This window comes from Anguilla rostrata, chromosome 10 (genome assembly GCF_018555375.3).
Source record: "Anguilla rostrata isolate EN2019 chromosome 10, ASM1855537v3, whole genome shotgun sequence".
Classification (NCBI taxonomy): domain Eukaryota; kingdom Metazoa; phylum Chordata; class Actinopteri; order Anguilliformes; family Anguillidae; genus Anguilla; species Anguilla rostrata.
This window is the reverse complement of record NC_057942.1, coordinates 329,507-347,500: the sequence shown is the minus strand read 5'-3', so window position 1 is coordinate 347,500 and position 17,994 is coordinate 329,507. Positions and strand designations below refer to the sequence as shown.

Here is a 17,994-nt window from a genome sequence, read left to right as displayed (position 1 = left end):
CCCGTCCCACAGACACCAACCCCTCAAATGATATGCTTCCGTTCTGACAGGACACTTAATAATTCACGGGGACAAGCGTAAAATACTTTAAAAAATCAAAAGGGATTTTTCCCTGAATGTGAGCCCCATTAACAGGATGGCGGTAAAGGGATTAGAGGTGTGCTGTCATGGATGTTAATGCTCATTCTGCAGGAGCGCGTGCAGGAGAGACGCACAGCTTCTGTCTCTTCATCTGACACTGATAAGCAGTGTGGGGACGGCTCGGCAGGCTGTCCGCAGCGGCCGATTCCCGCTTTTTAAAAGCCGTTCGCCTCCTGGCTTTGTGTGTGAAGCCCTGCTTTCCCTCCAACACAGGGAACGGGGTCATGTGCTCAGGAAGCTGACATCTCCAGCTCTGATCTCTGAACTTCGACCTCGTATGCTGGGAATTTATATTTCAGTCACACCTCAATACACTAAAAAAAACATCTCACTAAAGCAAGTAAAATAACCCACAGTGATTGTGCTTTGGAATAAAACATTTCCTGTGGTAATTCTTTTTATATTTTATCAATACAATTAAACTGTGATTCTTCACAGTTATTCTTGCTGTGAACACTGTTTGTACTGAAGGCAGATTTCTGTTGTCTTTGTAATTCACAGCACTGTAAAGTAAATAACTAAATTAAATAAATAGCCCTTTGAAGACAACATGGCTCTGGAAAACATTTTTTTTTTGGCCCAGAATGGTTTGGTTTCTTGAACAAAAAAACTAGTATGGCAAAAATCTGGAGTATTCCAGGCAGCATTACCCATAATTCTGTCCTTGTAAATGCCTTCTGATGTTCAAACAGAAAGAGCTATAAAATAGAAACCAAAATCTATATTTTTTGCACTGTAATCCTGTTGGTCTGATTCCCCCAAGGTGGCGAATCGTGTCTATGAAGTGGATTTTGCCTGCAGTAGTATGTTCAATAGACGTAAAAACCGTATGTCAATATTAACATCTAGCAGCGTGTGGCTGCCCTGGGTCTGAAGGACTCTGCTTCAGTACGATTCTGCTTCAGTAGGACTCTGCTTCTGTAGGGTTCTGCTTCTGTAGGGTTCTGCTTCTGTAGGGTTCTGCCTCTGTAGGGTTCTGCTTCTGTAGGGTTCTGTTTCTCTAGGATTCTGCTTCAGTAGGATTCTGCTTCTGTAGGACTCTGCTTCAGTAGGATTCTGCTTCAGTAGGATTCTGCTTCTGTAGGATTCTGCTTCAGTAGGGTTCTGCTTCAGTAGGACTCTGCTTCTGTGGGGTTCTGCTTCTGTAGGGTTCTGTTTCTCTAGGATTCTGCTTCAGTAGGGTTCTGCTTCTGTATGATTCTGCTTCAGTAGGATTCTGCTTCAGTAGGACTCTGCTTCTGTAGGACTCTGCTTCAGTAGGACTCTGCTTCTGTAGGGTTCTGCTTCTGTAGGACTCTGCTTCTGTAGGGTTCTGTTTCTGTAGGATTCTGCTTCAGTAGGATTCTGCTTCTGTAGGACTCTGCTTCAGTAGGATTCTGCTTCAGTATTATTCTGCTTCAGTAGGATTCTGCTTCAGTATGATTCTGCTTCAGTAGGATTCTGCTTCTGTAGGGTTCTGCTTCAGTATGATTCTGCTTCAGTAGGACTCTGCTTCAGTATGATTCTGCTTCAGTAGGGTTCTGTTTCTGTATGATTCTGCTTCAGTAGGATTCTGCTTCAGTAGGATTCTGCTTCTGTAGGGTTCTGTTTCTGTAGAGTTCTGCTTCAGTAGGATTCAGGAGGGAGGCGTGATCAGTAAAATATGGCTGAGGGGCGGGGGTGGGGTGGAGGGGAGGGCGGGGTGCGCTGCAAATGATCTATTAAATGAGCTCCGGAGGGGGGTCTGTGTGGGGGGGGCTAAGGGGGGAGCGGGGGTGCTCCAGAGAGGGCGTGGGTTTGTTTCTCTGAGGCACCCTTTACAGAAGTCTGATGTAAATTAGAGGCGTTTGTTTTGGCTGACTTCCCAGCTCATTATTACCCAAGAGAAGGTCGCCCACGTGTCCTGCACTCAGAGAGCGATTAGCATCAGTTTTCTAAAGTTTAAACGTCAATGTGATCCGGTTTGGGCTGGCTTTGGTCTGGCTTGCTCTGAGTGTTGGGGTCTTGCAGCCCTGCAGAGTTTTACCTGACCTACAGTCACAGGTGTGTGTTTGCTTTCAGTCCCTGGGGGGGAGGGCAGCTGTAACAGTGCACCCTTTAGTGCCTTCCATCACCCATCAGAGACTACATTGAGAACGGTGGGTAATAGAACCATCACTCTGCCCTGACTGTCTGCAGTAGGGGGGCAATGGAACCTTTTCTCTGCCCTGACTTGGCGTGGGTGTGTGATCCTGTCTGTGTCTGATTCAGTGTGTGTGTGATCCTGTCTGTGTCTGACTCAGTGTGTGTGTGTGATCCTGTCTGTGTCTGACTCAGTGTGTGTGTGTGTGATCCTGTCTGTGTCTGACTCAGTGTGTGTGTGATCCTCTTTGTGTTGCTGCTGCAGGAGACAGAGATCCTGAACACTGCCATCCTGACGGGTAAGCGTGTGTCGGTTCCGGTGAAGCTGGTTACCGTGGAGAGAGACGGAACAGTCAGGGAGGTGGAGGACGCCATTGGCTGTAACTCCACTGACGAAGATGTCGTCAAGGTAACACCCCACACCTCTTCCCATTACAGGACACACACACATGCACAAACCCAACATGCGCACACACACAAACCCAACACGCACACACACAAACACATGCACAAACCCAACCCGTGCACACACACACACACACACACACACAAACCCAACACGCGCGCACACACACACACAAACCCAACACGCGCGCACACACACACACACACACACAAACCCAACACGCGCACACACAGACAGCCCATGAGCTAGGATGGCAGGCTAATGTAACTGATGTGTAATTATTTATACTGGGAGACCCCAGTGGTGAGATTAAGGCCAGGCTCTTGGGGGGTGGGGGCGGGGGGGTCCTGTGCTCATTTTTAACACTGCTCAGATAAACATCCTGCAGGTCAGAGTCGCTTGATTAGCAAATAAACGTGTGAGTGTTGAGGATCCAGCGGCTTATTGCTCAAATCCCCAGTTAAAAGCCATGCATTAGCCCCTCATTGCTCAGGTTAGGGGCCTAATTGGCTGCTGTGCAGATTTCCCCTGTAAAGTGTGAGCTTATTCAATTTGACCAAGAGGAAGGGGAAGAAAATGGCTGAAACAAAGAGGATTAGAAATGGATCTTTTCTGGGCGTCAGTTAATCAGGGAAGGCCTGTGTCTGACACGTCTGAGCAAGTGATTGAAATTGCCCTGAGTGTGTGTGTGCTGTGGTAAGCTGGGGGGGTGGGGATTCTCTGACCGAGGGGACACCATGGTGTCTTAACGGGACAGTCTACCTAATGAAACATTACAAGATTAGCTGCTGGTTGGCACAATGCCTCAAACAGACTGAACGGGATGAAAGCAGATTAGCACCAAACTGCAGTTTCCTTCAGCTGGGCTCTAATGGGTTTATGACTGAGATCCACTCTGGCCTTTTGTCTGTGCTGATTTTTCAGCCGCTGCTGATTTTTCAGCCGCTGCTGATTTTTCAGCCCCTGCTGGTTTTTCAGTCTCTGCTGGTTTTTCAGCCTCTACTGCTCATAACGAGGTTGCATTCGGCCACTGTGCAAAAGCCGGGCACAGCTGCTAATACTGCACAGCGTGCAGAGAAATGAGTCGCCATTCACTCTCCCACAATGCATCATTTACAGCGAACACTGGGTCAGGTCCGTCTGCAGCGGGAATGGAAATGACTTTAATCTTAAGAGTATTTTAGCCACCTGGTGGTCTTTAGAAAGCGGCTGCTGAAGGTTTTCAGAGGCTGGGTCCATGTGAAGGTTGCAGTCACCTTAGAGTCAGATCTTTCAAACAGGTCTGCTGTGTTGTAGTGGAAGAGTTTGAACAGTTTTTGTCTAATCCAGGCAACAGCACTAGCTCATCCTGTCAAAGAAATATAATAGATATTTTATAGCCATTATATAAATCTTTTCCCCTGAACACACATCAGGACGGGCTCCCCCCTGCAGTGGGTCTTTGCGGGGGGGGTGATGAGTGATGTGAGCCACAGAGAGCTGTCTGATGCTGAAGAGGTCTGTAATGGGATTATCTTGTGTGTGGGAATGGCTCTGGGATATCTGTGCTTGGAATGCACTGCTGAAGCAGCACACTGAAGTGCCCTCTAAAGAAAACCTTGCCCTGCCGCTGTCTACATTTCAGCTCCTTTGATGAGTATTTAGCTGAAAGGCTTGTTTATGGACATTTAGGCTGCTGTAGCACTCCCTCATGCGCCTGGATGTGCATTAGGGTTCTCCTCTCCTGTAAGGGTTCCCCTCTCCTGTAAGGGTTCCCCTCTCCTGTATGGGTTCCGCTCTCCTGTATGGGTTCCCCTCTCCTGTGAGGGTTCCCCTCTCCTGTAAGGGTTCCCCTCTCCTGTATGGGTTCTCCTCTCCTGTATGGGTTCCGCTCTCCTGTATGGGTTCCCCTCTCCTGTAGGGTTCCCCTTTCCTGTATGGGTTCCGCTCTCCTCTATGGGTTCCCTTCTCCTGTAAGGGTTCTCCTCTCCTGTATGGGTTCTCCTCTCCTGTATGGGTTCCGCCCTCCTGTAAGGGTTCCCCTCTCCTGTATGGGTTCCCCTCTCCTGTAGGGTTCCCCCTTCTCCTGTCGGGTTCTGCTGGGGATCTGTTGGGTGGAGATCAGTATGTCTGTGTTAAGGCTCAGTATACCTGTACAGTGTTAAGGCTCAGTATACCTGTACAGTGTTAAGGCTCAGTGTACCTGTACAGTGTAAAGGCTCAGTGTACCTGTACAGTGTAAAAGCCCTTGAAAGCTGCCGTTATCCCACCTTTAACAGAGCTGCTAATCACTCATTTAAGGCCTTGCCATGAGCAGCTGTTTTGCTGGTTCCTGCCTGGAGAACAAAGGCTTGCAGGAGTGGTAACCTTCCCCTCACCTTTGGCGTATGCTCTCTAAATAGCAAGCAGGTGAGCATTTAGAGTTAATCAGGCCCCCAATGTCCCATCTCTAATTGGGGGTATTTGAGCTGATTTAAATTCTGCTCAACAATAAATAAACCCCCCCGCCCCCAACCTTGCCTCCCTTTCAAAACGGCTGCATCCTCTATTCAGGCAACCCACGGCCCTTACATGGATCCGATGCTCTGCACAGATAGAGTATCCCCCAGGTGGACAGAGCAATGAGACACCCCCCCCCCCCACCATCCTTCAGCTAACAGATAATTCAGCAGCTAAAATGGCTCCAAAACCATGACCAGGGGGTTGTCATGCAGAACCCAGTGTCCCAATGTCTGGATATCCTAATGTCCTAAACCTTTTACATTTTATAGCTTCTAATCAATAACTAATCACTCAGTAATTACTTTGCAATTCTAATGGAAGGCCTGATGGTTAACTGCTGGTTAATGTACGCTGACTTCAATCCATCTGGTAAGCAGACAGGTAGATGGGCAGGGTATGTGGATGGCTGGGTCTGACCGTTCCTGAGGGTCCAGCCCCTCCCCCTCTATCTGAAACTCACTGACGGTCATTACAGGGCTGTATGTGTGCATTAGCATGCTACAGACGGCCATTACGGGGCTGTATGTATGCATTAGCATGCTAGCAGGAGCCATTACAAGGCTGTATGTGTGCATTAGCATGCTAGCAGGAGCCATTACAAGGCTGTATGTGTGCATTAGCATGCTAGCAGGAGCCATTACAAGGCTGTATGTGTGCATAAAGCCCAGCGTAGTGCCTCAGAGCCAGTGGAGCTAAAGCACAGCGTAGCGCCTGAGCGCCTCAGAGCCAGTGGAGCTAAAGCACAGCGTAGCGCCTCAGACCCAGTGGAGCTAAAGCACAGCGTAGCGCCTCAGACCCAGTGGAGCTAAAGCACAGCGTAGCGCCTCAGACCCAGTGGAAATAAAGCACATGCGTTAGTCCCTCATGAGCCGTGGAATAAAGCACCCTGTAGAGATAGAGCCATGACATAAAGCACTAGTGTACGCCTCAGAGTCTAGTGATGATACAAACCAGCTTAGCGCATCATATGCATTGAAATAAATTGGCATGCGAGCCTCTGTGACAGTGGAAATAATACAGCATTACGTGCATAGCGCCTAAGGCCCAAATAAACGTCCAGCGTGCGCTGCAGAGATGATAAAGCACGCGTAGCGCCTCAGAGCCAGTGGAGCTAAAGCACAGCGTAGCGCCTCAGAGCCAGTGGAAATAAAGCACAGCGTAGCGCCTCAGACCCAGTGGAGATAAAGCACACTGTGCGCTGTAGTCCCTCTGGTCTTGCGCTGGGAGAAAAGCACCCTGGAGAGATAAGGCCAACATGTACATTATGAAATCACTTCTATTATTGTGTTTACTGCCTCAGCTCATTGTTCTTTGAATGTATAGAAATACAAAACCGCTTTTTCACAGCAATTACCAATATGCTAATTAAATGAAATTTCTGGCATGCAGAGCTCTCTTGTTGGACATTGTAGGCAGTAATTAATTGTTACTCAGTTCCATTACTGTTGCAATTGGAGAGCCTAAATTTGGGCTTTCCCAACATCTCAGACACGTCCAGCTCCTGTTCGTGCAGAGAGATAAACAGAGGAAAATGAAACTCTTTACTGCACAGAGGAAGAAACATTCGCCTGCAAAGAGGAAGAAACACTTTTCTGCTGAGAGGAATGAAATGTCTTACTGCTGAGGAAAATGAAACTGTGCCCCAACCTTGAAGACGCTCAGTGCCCTCGACCACTCCACACTTCCAGATTGGCTGTTGGAGGCCTTATGTACACTTATGATCTGTGCAGGCCCAATTACGCCTGTTTACACGTCTCTTCCCCTCTCTCCCCGAGTTTCTGCCACACTGCAGGAGCTTACTGCAGTGTCTCCTGCATTTATCCTTCTCTGAAAAATCACCTTTGCTTGTATGTGGGGACATGATGGTATAATAACCGTGCTGCTTGCTTATATGTAGAGACACAGTGCTAAAATACCTGTGCTGCTTGCTTATATGTAGAGACACAGTGCTAAAATACCTGTGCTGCTTGCTTGTATGTAGGGACACAGTGGTAAAATACCTGTGCTGCTAGCTTGTATGTAGGGACACAGTGGTAAAATACCTGTGCTGCTTGCTTGTATGTAGGGACACAGTGGTAAAATACCTGTGCTGCTAGCTTGTATGTAGAGACACAGTGCTAAAATACCTGTGCTGCTTGCTTATATGTAGAGACACAGTGGTAAAATACCTGTGCTGCTAGCTTGTATGTAGGGACACAGTGGTAAAATACCTATGCTGCTTGCTTGTATGTAGGGACACAGTGGTAAAATAACCGTGCTGCTTGCTTGTATGTAGGGACACAGTGGTAAAATAACCGTGCTGCTTGCTTGTTTCACTATAAACTTATTTACCTTCGCTGTGCTGTTTAGCGCAGTGTAATCCCCTGGTTAGGATCCGGGTCGGCCTATAATACCCCGTGCCGATCTATCGCCACCTCCTGGGTCAGGTCTTTTGTTTCCTTCGGATTCTCATTTATTCATCCGGCTCACAAATTGGGACCTGTGTATATTGGGACCTGTGTATCTGTGTATTTTCCCTATTGAGAGTCAGTTTATGGTGTCCGCACTCTACATACAGACACATTCAGGACACTGCAAGACAAAAGACACATTCAGGGCACACTTGACTTATATCTCTATGCAAATATTTATGCAAATTCCCGTATATCATTTTGCCCAAAGCACAGGTCCCCATCCAGTCCTCCTGCAGCAGAACGGTTTCTTTTACTCAGAAATAGGGTCATTGTTCCTTTCCGTTGACCAGTGTGAAGCTAAAGTAGTTTGGTCACTTAGTTCCTCTGCTGTTTCAAAGTACTGCTCTTCTCAAAATGTTTGATTGACTGAACACTATTTTTAATTTTTAATTTTAATTGCGGTACATTTATAATACTGAAAGCTCATTGCACGTGAGGCAGGTGAGCATCAGCATGCACATGTGATGTGAGAGTTTCCCGCAGAGTGAAGAGATGGACGGCGGTTTATCCTCCACTTAGCGGCTGATGGGCCTGATGGAAGCGTGATGTCAGCGGTTATTCGTCTCCGTAGCGAGGGCCGATCTGAGCGCGTGCGCTGGGGAGCCCTTCAGCCCAGCTGCGTAAATGTGAGGTGACAGGCGATATGATTAGCTGGGAGATTTTCTAAAGAAACGTTATTATGCTAACCAAATAAGAATTATAGGCGGGGATAGGGATTCAGGAGGAGGTGTGTAATGGAATCGGCTAATGACAGCCGCATGAATCAGCGGGACCCTCGCGCTATGCTCCTCCCTGAGCTGCCGGGGGGGGGGAGATAACCAGATCAAGGGTTTCCATCATGGGGGAGACCGAGACTGCCATGGGGGGCCCTGCCTGTTTGGGGAGTCGGTGGTGCTTTTGTCCCGTCCTCATCTTCCTCCCCATCCCCATCCCCATCCTCATCCCCATCCTCCTCCCCGTCCCCATCCCCATCCTCATCCTCCTCCCCGTCCCCATCCTCCTCCCCATCCTCATCCTCTTCCCCATCCCCATCCTCATCCCCATCCCCATCTTCATCCCCATCCCTATTCTCCTCCCTATCCCTATCCTCATCCTGAGCCTCATCCCCATTCCCATCCTCATCTGCAGAGCTGTACCTCTCATCCTCTCAGGGCCAAACTGCCCATGGTGAGAATACAGTGGGAAAATGTGGTGAGAATACAGTGGGGGATGCAGTGGGGGAATGCAGTGAGAATGCAGTGGGGGAATGTGGTGAGAATGCAGTGGGGGAATGTGGTGAGAATGCAGTGGGGGATGCGGTGAGAATGCAGTGGGGGAATGTGGTGAGAATGCAGTGGGGGAATGTGGTGAGAATGGAGTGGGGGAATGTGGTGAGAATGCGGTGGGGGAATGTGGTGAGAATGCAGTGGGGGAATGTGGTGAGAATGCAATGGGGGAATGTGGTGAGAATGCAGTGGGGGATGCGGCGAGAATGCAGTGGGGGATGCGGTGAGAATGCAGTGGGGGATGCAGTAGGAGAATGTGATGAGAATGCAGTGGGGGATGCAGTGGGAGGATGCTGTGAGAATGCAGTTGGGGATGCAGTGATAATACAGTGAGAATGCAGTGGGGAATGTGGTGAGAATGCAGTGGGGAATGCGGTGAGAATGCAGTGGGGGAATGCAGTGAGAATGCAGTGGGGGAATGTGGTGAGAATGCAGTGGGGAATGCGGTGGGGGAATGGGAACCTGCCACACACTCTCCTAACTCATTGTGACAGCAGTGTCACTGGCCAGGAAGCGGCTCTCTGGCCTGCTTTTTGCTTTTTAATGGCCTGTGCTTTTTCTTTCCGACCGCCTCCCGTGCATCCCGGCCTCGTGGATTTCTCTCCTCCTCCCTCTCTTTCTGTCTGACTTACTGTCTCTCTGCCAGACCTAGAGCGCCGGTCTCTCCACGCAGGGTGTGTGAAATGAGCGTCCGTCTTCCGCTTCTGGCAGGTTTTGCATTGTCAGCCGAATAATCAGTGATTTATCAGAGGAGGGGAGAGCGGGACCAGCTCTCCCTGCACTGTGTTAGTGTGCGTGGGGGGGCAGCTCTGCCTGCACTGTGTTAGTGTGCGTGGGGGGCCAGCTCTGCCTGCACTGTGTTAGTGTACTACTACTACTACTACTAACAGCATGAACATTGAGCTGGATTTCCTCTCTGAATGTGTGGATCTGGTTTTTCCTCCACTTTAGCCTATTCCCTGCTAATTGACTTTGTTAGCTCTCTATGAGTTTGCTCTGTGTTGTGGGAGACAACTGCTTGGTCCTGCTCTCTGTGAGTTTGCTCTGTGTTGTGGGAGACAGCTGCTTGGTCCTGCTCTCTATGAGTTTGCTCTGTGTTGTGGGAGACTGCTGCTTGGTCCTGCTCTCTGTGAGTTTGCTCTGTGTTGTGGGAGACTGCTGCTTGGTCCTGCTCTCTGTGAGTTTGCTCTGTGTTGTGGGAGACTGCTGCTTGGTCCTGCTCTCTGTGAGTTTGCTCTGTGTTGTGGGAGACTGCTGCTTGGTCCTGCTCTCTGTGAGTTTGCTCTGTGTTGTGGGAGACTGCTGCTTGGTCCTGCTCTCTGTGAGTTTGCTCTGTGTTGTGTTGTGGGAGACAGCTGCTTGGTCCTGCTCTCTGTGAGTTTGCTCTGTGTTGTGGAAGACAGCTAGTTGGTCCTGCTGTCTGTGAGTTTGCTCTGTGTTGTGGAAGACAGCTGCTTGGTCCTGCTCTCTGTGAGTTTGCTCTGTGTTGTGGGAGACAGCTGCTTGGTCCTGCTCTCTGTGAGTTTGCTCTGTGTTGTGTTGTGAGAGACTGCTGCTTGGTCCTGCTCTCTGTGAGTTTGCTCTGTGTTGTGGGAGACTGCTGCTTGGTCCTGCTCTCTGTGAGTTTGCTCTGTGTTGTGGGAGACTGCTGCTTGGTCCTGCTCTCTGTGAGTTGCTCTGTGTTTTGGGACTGCTGCTGGTCCTGCTCTCTGTGAGTTTGCTCTGTGTTGTGGGAGACTGCTGCTTGGTCCTGCTCTCTGTGAGTTTGCTCTGTGTTGTGTTGTGGGAGACTGCTGCTTGGTCCTGCTCTCTGTGAGTTTGCTCTGTGTTGTGTTGTGGGAGACAGCTGCTTGGTCCTGCTCTCTGTTCATGCCAAATGCTGTGATCCACATTTTCCCCCTTTTCTAAAATAGACAGCGAGATTAAATCAATTTTTCAGTGTCTCCAAAGCCAGTGCTCAGCTGTTTGTTTCTGACACAGGGGAATGGACCAGCAGCAGACTGTAAATAAACTTCCAGCCACAAACAGAAAACTCCTGCAGAAAAGACAGCAGATTATTCCACCCCGTGTGTGTACAGCAGAGCGTTGCCTGGATTTGCATCTTCTGCCAGTAATTATGATTATGAGAATACGCCTTCTGAGCAGACAGCAAGCAGAATCTCTCCAGCAACAATATCAGTCTCACCTTTACATTTCTTGCAACTAAAATGAACAGATTTGTAGCATTTAAACCTTTGACCTGCTTAGTTACCTTACTTACATTAATCATTTCTGTTTATTGTAGTCACTGTAGACAGGTGGCATACCTGTAATGATACAGACCAGTGTGTAATGGTACAGACCAGTGTGTAATGGTACAGGCCCAGTGTGTAATGGTACAGGCCCAGGGTGTAATGGAACAGGCCAGGGTGTAATGGTACAGGCCAGTGTGTAATGGAACAGGCCAGGGTGTACTGGCCATTACACCCTGGTCTGTTCCATTACACCCTGGCCTGTACCCTCCCCTGATGCAGAGGCTGCACTGAGGAAGCATCGTTGCTGAGGACCGCTGGGTGCCGTGGAAACGCTGCCGCTGGGTGCCGTGGAAACGCCCCCGCCCATGGAAGCAGCACCTGCTCTTCCTTTCGGCAGAAATGCTCGGCGGCAGATGCTGCGCCCCGCCTTCCTCCTGACCCCCTGAGAAGCAGCGGATGCGCCGGGGAATGGAGAGAAAGGAGGGGGTGGGGCGGGATGGGGGGTGGGCGGGGGGGCTGGTGGGGGGCAGGCGGGGATACAGGCAGGGGGCAGGTTGGGGGTGGGTGGGGGTTTGGCGGGGGGGCAGGAGGATGGAGAGAAAGGAGGGGGTGGGGCTGGCGGGGGGGCAGGTGGGGGGGCGGGAGGATGGCGACAGTCTGAGCCAGCAGGAAGCGAGCGGGGGGGGGTGCATTTCCCTGCTCCCCCAACCCTCCGCAGATCGCCCTGGCTGTCTCTTAATTGTGGAAATTGGAGGCACCATAATTAAGTCCTCGATGGGAGATCGGGTTTTCATTGCGTTTCGGATGTTCGTTGATGTTTTGAAAAGAATCGCCTAATCTCATATGAGACTGCAAATTGCTCATAATTGCTCTTTAGAATGATTCATCAAGCTTTTCATTTGGAAAACTTGGCTTGGACACGCTTACACTTGAAGCATGCTTCCTTTGTTTTGGAGTCTGCTCAGAAAAAAATCATGTTTCCGTTCCAACTGTCATCCTGGGTCAGTTTTTTTTAAAACTTTAATCCCAATCTAACCTCCCCTGCTGGCTGCCAGCTGGGATGCTGTTCTCTCAAACTGCAGCTCCCTGAGGAGCACTTCTTCCCCAGGTTTCCTCAGAACCTGGGCATGCTGTGGTGGTTGTTTGCTGAAAACACAAACTGTAGTCGAAGTGTAGATCCTCATGGTCCTTTCTGTGAGCCGATTGGATGCGAGGGGTCACACGCTCACATGGGTCACATGGGTTCTTTAGCACACACACTCTTCTGCTTTCCCGTCGATTCACACATGGTGGCAGTTCTGATAACGCTCACTGAACCTCAGCCTGGCTCTGCCTAGCAGGTTAAATAGCACAGTTACTGTGGAATAATGAGCCTCAGCCTGGCTCTCCCTAGCAGGCTAAATAGCACAGTTACTGTGGAATAATGAGCCTCAGCCTGGCTCTGTCTAGCAGGTTAAATAGCACAGTTACTGTGGAATAATGAGCCTCAGCTTGGCTCTGCCTAGCAGGTTAAATAGCACAGTTACTGTGGAATAATGAGCCTCAGTCTGGCTCTGCCTAGCAGGTTAAATAGCACAGTTACTGTGGAGTAATGAGCCTCAGCTTGGCTCTGCCTAGCAGGCTAAATAGCACAGTTACTGTGGAATAATGAGCCTCAGTCTGGCTCTGCCTAGCAGGTTAAATAGCACAGTTACTGTGGAATAATGAGCCTCAGCTTGGCTCTGCCTAGCAGGCTAAATAGCACAGTTACTGTGGAATAATGAGCCTCGGCCTGACTCTCCCTAGCAGGTTAAATAGCACAGTTACTGTGGAATAATGAGCCTCAGCCTGGCTCTGCCTAGCAGGTTAAATAGCACAGTTACTGTGGAATAATGAGCCTCAGCCTGGCTCTCCCTAGCAGGCTAAATAGCACAGTTACTGTGGAATAATGAGCCTCAGCTTGGCTCTGCCTAGCAGGCTAAATAGCACAGTTACTGTGGAATAATGAGGGGTAACTAACTGTAACTAGGAGCCTGCTCTCACGCTTATGTGCAGTGCCCCCTGGTTTATTCTGCTAACGGCCTGAAGGCCAGATGCAGCTCAGCAGAGACTCACTCCTGCTTACCCTTTGATCACTGATAAGAAAACACGATTCAGATGCAGAGCACTGTGTCAGAATAATGACTATGCATATTTTATCAAGGCATCTGCATACACTCACACGCACATACTCAGATGCACACCCACACACACACTCTCACACAGTCACACACGCACATGCACACACTCACACAGACGCACACACTCACACAGATGCAAACAAACACATGCATACACGCACGCACACACACACACACACACATATACACTCACACAGACACACACAAACACATGCATACATGCACTTGTTGTACGTCGCTCTGGATAAGAGTGTCTGCTAAATGCCTGTAATGTAATGTAATACACGCACACACACACACACACACACACACACACACACACACACACACTACTGTGTGTTTGGGTCCTTGTTATTGCCCTGTCAGTTTGCCTTAGCTGTGCTCTTTGAACATCATTATCCATTTGGTCCACTTTAGGCTTCAGTTCTGCATTCGTGTGTGAAAAAGGCGCATTTTTACAGAAGCATCGGACACTTCCTTCCCAACCCTCTGAGTGCCACCTTAGCAACAGCATGTCAGTCCTGTCAAAGTGGAAATGCCAAAGCCAAATTTGCTTATTCAGATGAAATGGCAGGAGGATGAATTCTTTTTTTTAAGACCTTCATAAACAGTCCTGGATGCACAGTGCTGATTTCTCCATATAATTGGTTATCCATCCCTGAAACGTTCAATCAATGATAATTAAAAGTGGCTTATTTAATGTGTCGATATGACTCAGGCTGCTGGGTCAATAGGACCTCAGGCAAAGCCTACACTCTACTCTGAGCTCACCAAAGAGGCGAAGACACCAAGCTTAGCTCACCAATGAGGTGCAGACCCCAAGCTTAGCTCACCAATGAGGTGCAGACCCCAAGCTTAGCTCACCAATGAGGTGCAGACCCCAAGCTTAGCTCACCAATGAGGTGCAGACCCCAAGCTTAGCTCAACAATGAGGTGCAGACCCCAAGCTTAGCTCACCAATGAGACGCAGGCCCCAAGCTTAGCTCACCAATGAGACGCAGGCCCTGCGCTCCAGGTTTAGTCTTGAGCAGGGTGGGCCCTGGTAGCTCTTATTGATGTCCTTAACAGGGAAGACTGATTGGCAGGTGGCTCATTGGATGAAAGGGGAGGGTACTCATGTTTTAGCATGTAACGTGTGCATTTACTCTGTACTATTGATCACATCTGGGACCCCTGAGAGATACTGCTGCACAGGGGCTGCACTACTAGCCCAGGGGCTTCTGGGAGCTGTCCCGCTGTCTTTCTGTCCTACTGTCCTGCTGTCCTGCTGTCCTGCTGTCCTTCTGTCCTACTGTCCTGCTGTCTTTCTGTCCTTCTGTCCTTCTGTCCTGCTGTCTTGCTGTTCTGCTGTCCCGCTGTCCTTCTGTCCTGCTGTCCTGCTGTCCTGCTGTCTTTCTGTCCCGCTGTCCTTCTGTCCTGCTGTCCTTCTGTCCTACTGTCCTGCTGTCTTTCTGTCTCTGGGGGGCAGAGGGAGTCTGACCTTCGCTGACACAGGGTCCTGTAGAGCCTGTGTATTACACAGCTTCATTGGCACGTGTGTGTGTGTGTGTGCGTGTGTGTGTATGTATGTGTGTGTGTGCGTGTGTGTGTCTATGTGTCTGTGTGTGTGTGTGTGTGGTGACCCTGTATTATGATTCATGTGTAAATGTAATGAGATATCTCTTGGGAGACGATACTGAAATAACTTGGGAGCAATATCACACATAGTGTGCATCGAGCGCTCACAACACAAACGCAGGGCAGGGATCAGGGATCTCGCCCCAGCAAGTTTATCACTTCTGCTGTTACAAAGCAATCAGGCCCTGAGCGCCGGGCGCAGAATGCTCTGGTGGCAGATGGAAGGGGCTTTTATAAGCTGCTCTGCTTTAATGCAGCTGGGCTTTCCATTTGTCTGCTGAAATTGTGCCGCTTTCCTGTCTGCAGAGGAGAGGAGGCAGGAGAGAGAGAGAGAGAGAGAGCGCGCTTTTTTTGTTGCTGCATAATTACAGGTGGCACTGGAGCAATCAGACAAGACGAAAACTCCATTTGGAATTACCAAGAGGAGCCACACAACAATTATTACCGTCCCCGTCTCTGTAATAGTGCCTGGGTGTTGTTGACACTGATTACATGAAAACTACCCCCCTGTGTATGCCTGTCATTGAGTGCGATATGGAAATGCTGAACTTTTCCGATTGTATTTACTGTTGCACGCCTTGTACGACATTAATTCACTTTTCCGGTGGCATTAATTTTGTTTGGTGGTGTAACTGAGACCAGGCCCGCGGTCGCACCGCGTTCCCATGGCTCTTCATCATGTTTCCTGATTTCGGAGGAGACAGATAATCATGGCTGCCTGTCTGTGCAGCATCCCTGTCTGAGAGCACTGTCACACTGATACTGAATCATCATTATCCACTTCCTGCATGAGAGGCCTCTGTGCATCATGGGATAGCTGAAGGAATCCTGCGGCAGACTGAGAGATTAGCGTAGCAAAGCCGCCGGATCAGAGAGGTGTGAGTTACGCCTTTCCCCAGCTGTTCCCCTAGCAGCCTTCCTAAAATCACCCCACACACACCTCACTGTCTATGAACACACCTCTCACTGTCTATGAACACACTACCCTCACTGTCTATGAACACACCTCTCACTGTCTATGAACACACTACCCTCACTGTCTATGAACACACCTCACTGTCTATGAACACACCTCTCACTGTCTATGAACACACCTCACTGTCTATGAACACACTACCCTCACTGTCTATGAACACACCTCTCACTGTCTATGAACACACCTCACTGTCTATGAACACACCTCACTGTCTATGAACACACTACCCTCACTGTCAATGAACACACCTCACTGTCTATGAACACACTACCCTCACTGTCAATGAACACACCTCACTGTCTATGAACACACTACCCTCACTGTCTATGAACACACCTCACTGTCTATGAACACACCTCACTGTCTATGAACACACTACCCTCACTGTGTGAACACACCTCACTGTATATGAACACACCTCACTGTCTATGAACACACCTCACTACGGGCTTTGATACAATCTTGATACAGGCTTGATACGGGCTTGATACGGTGATAGATTCTGTCTAGCCTGTAGGTAGTGAGAGCACTAGGCACAAATTAGTGGTGAAAATGGCGAGCATTGTTGGGCTGAATGGCGTGTTGGCTTCGCTTTGCTTCAGCCCAGTCCTGAGCAGTACTGTGTGCTCCTGCAGGTAGCGCCGAGGTGTGACTCAGTCCTGGTCAATGGGAAGGAGATGCGTGGAAAGCAGTCTCTGCGGGTGAACTTCTCCTACCTGTACCTGCGCACACACCTGGAGATGACGGTGTGGGTGCCCCGCCTCCCTCTGCAGATCGAGGTGTCCGACACGGAGCTGAGCCAGGTGAAGGGCTGGAGGGTGCCCATCCTGTCCAATAAGAGGCAAGTACAGTACGGCCCTCCCCCTGAGCTGTGCCCCTCCCCCTGTGCTGCTGTGCCCCTCCCCCTGAGCTGTGCCCCTCCCCCTGTGCTGCTGTGCCCCTCCCCCTGGGCTGTGCCCCTCCCCCTGTGCTGCTGTGCCCCTCCCCCTGTGCCCTGCTGCCTGGGTGATTCTGAGGTGGGGTGGGTTGGGTAGTGTGTCGTGCTGGTTGGGTAGGAGGTGGAACGTTGCTGAAGGTTGGGTGTAGGTTAGGGAACGTGCTGAAGGTTGTGGTTAGGTGTGTAAGTTGCTGAAGGTTAGGGTTGGGTTAGGTGTGTAAGTTGCTGAAGGTTAGGTTGGTATAGGTTTAGTGTAGGTTAGGGTTGGTGGTTATATGTAACGTTGCTGAAGGTTAGGGTTGGGGTTAGGGTTAGGTGTGTAATGTTGCTGAAGGTTAGGGTTGGGGTTAGGGTTAGGTGTGTAATGTTGCTGAAGGTTAGGGTTGGGGTTAGGGTTAGGTGTGTAACGCTGCTGAAGGTTAGGGTTGGGGTTGGGGTTAGGGTTAGGTGTGTAACGTTGCTGAAGTTTAGGGTTGGGGTTAGGTAAGCTACATACGTAGCTTCATGCAACGTATATAAATTCTGCGTATTGTGTACTATAGAGCACACATATGTACGTTTGCAGGTACATGGTATGTAGATGAGCTGAATGAACTGTTTTACTCATTATGTATTCTCATTTTTTTATGTTCTTTTATTTAATATCTATGTATATACAACATGATTAAAGTGATACTGTGGTCCCATGAGGCACGTAGATTCATCCATTTATCACATTGAGAACTATAAAAATTATCACTTTCTCTAATTATCCAGTTCACATGTAAAGTTAGCATGATATAAGCAGGTGATAGAACAAGCATCAAAAACATCTAGCCTGAAGTGTCACTTTTATGAATACTTACAAACCTAATTAATGACAGTGTGAATTATGTGATCACACATATACAGACACACACAATAAAAATGCAATATCATGTCAGCTTGTTTAAAATGAGTTTTTGTACCATATTTACATTGAGAAATGTATTGGAAATGACAGCCTCTTCTCAATTCAACATCCCAATCTGTGTCCATAGCAGTGTCTGTAGCACTGTCTGTAGTGCTGTCTGTAACTATGTGTGTAGTGGTGATATTACTTTTGAAGGCAGTTCTGTCAGTGGTGGAACTGAGCTTGTGGGTGGGTGGGGGGGGGCTGAGGGGGGGGGGGTCTGCAGAGTCTTTGGGGAATGTGCTGAGATTCTGTCTGTAATCACACTTGTGTTTGGGGGGGGCGGGTGCCGGA

At 49.3% G+C, this 17,994-nt stretch overlaps 1 protein-coding gene across 2 annotated transcripts in view; it reads left to right on the top strand.

Moving 5' to 3' along the window:
* Nucleotides 1-17,994, top strand: part of si:dkey-215k6.1 (transmembrane protein 132C) — a 152,530-nt gene that overhangs the window by 125,768 nt on the left and 8,768 nt on the right. For both annotated transcript variants that reach the window (XM_064353256.1, XM_064353257.1), the window contains exons 5-6: nt 2,507-2,650; nt 16,468-16,673. In XM_064353256.1, coding sequence (XP_064209326.1) covers nt 2,507-2,650; nt 16,468-16,673 — 350 coding nt within the window. The remainder of the gene's footprint in view (nt 1-2,506; nt 2,651-16,467; nt 16,674-17,994) is intronic.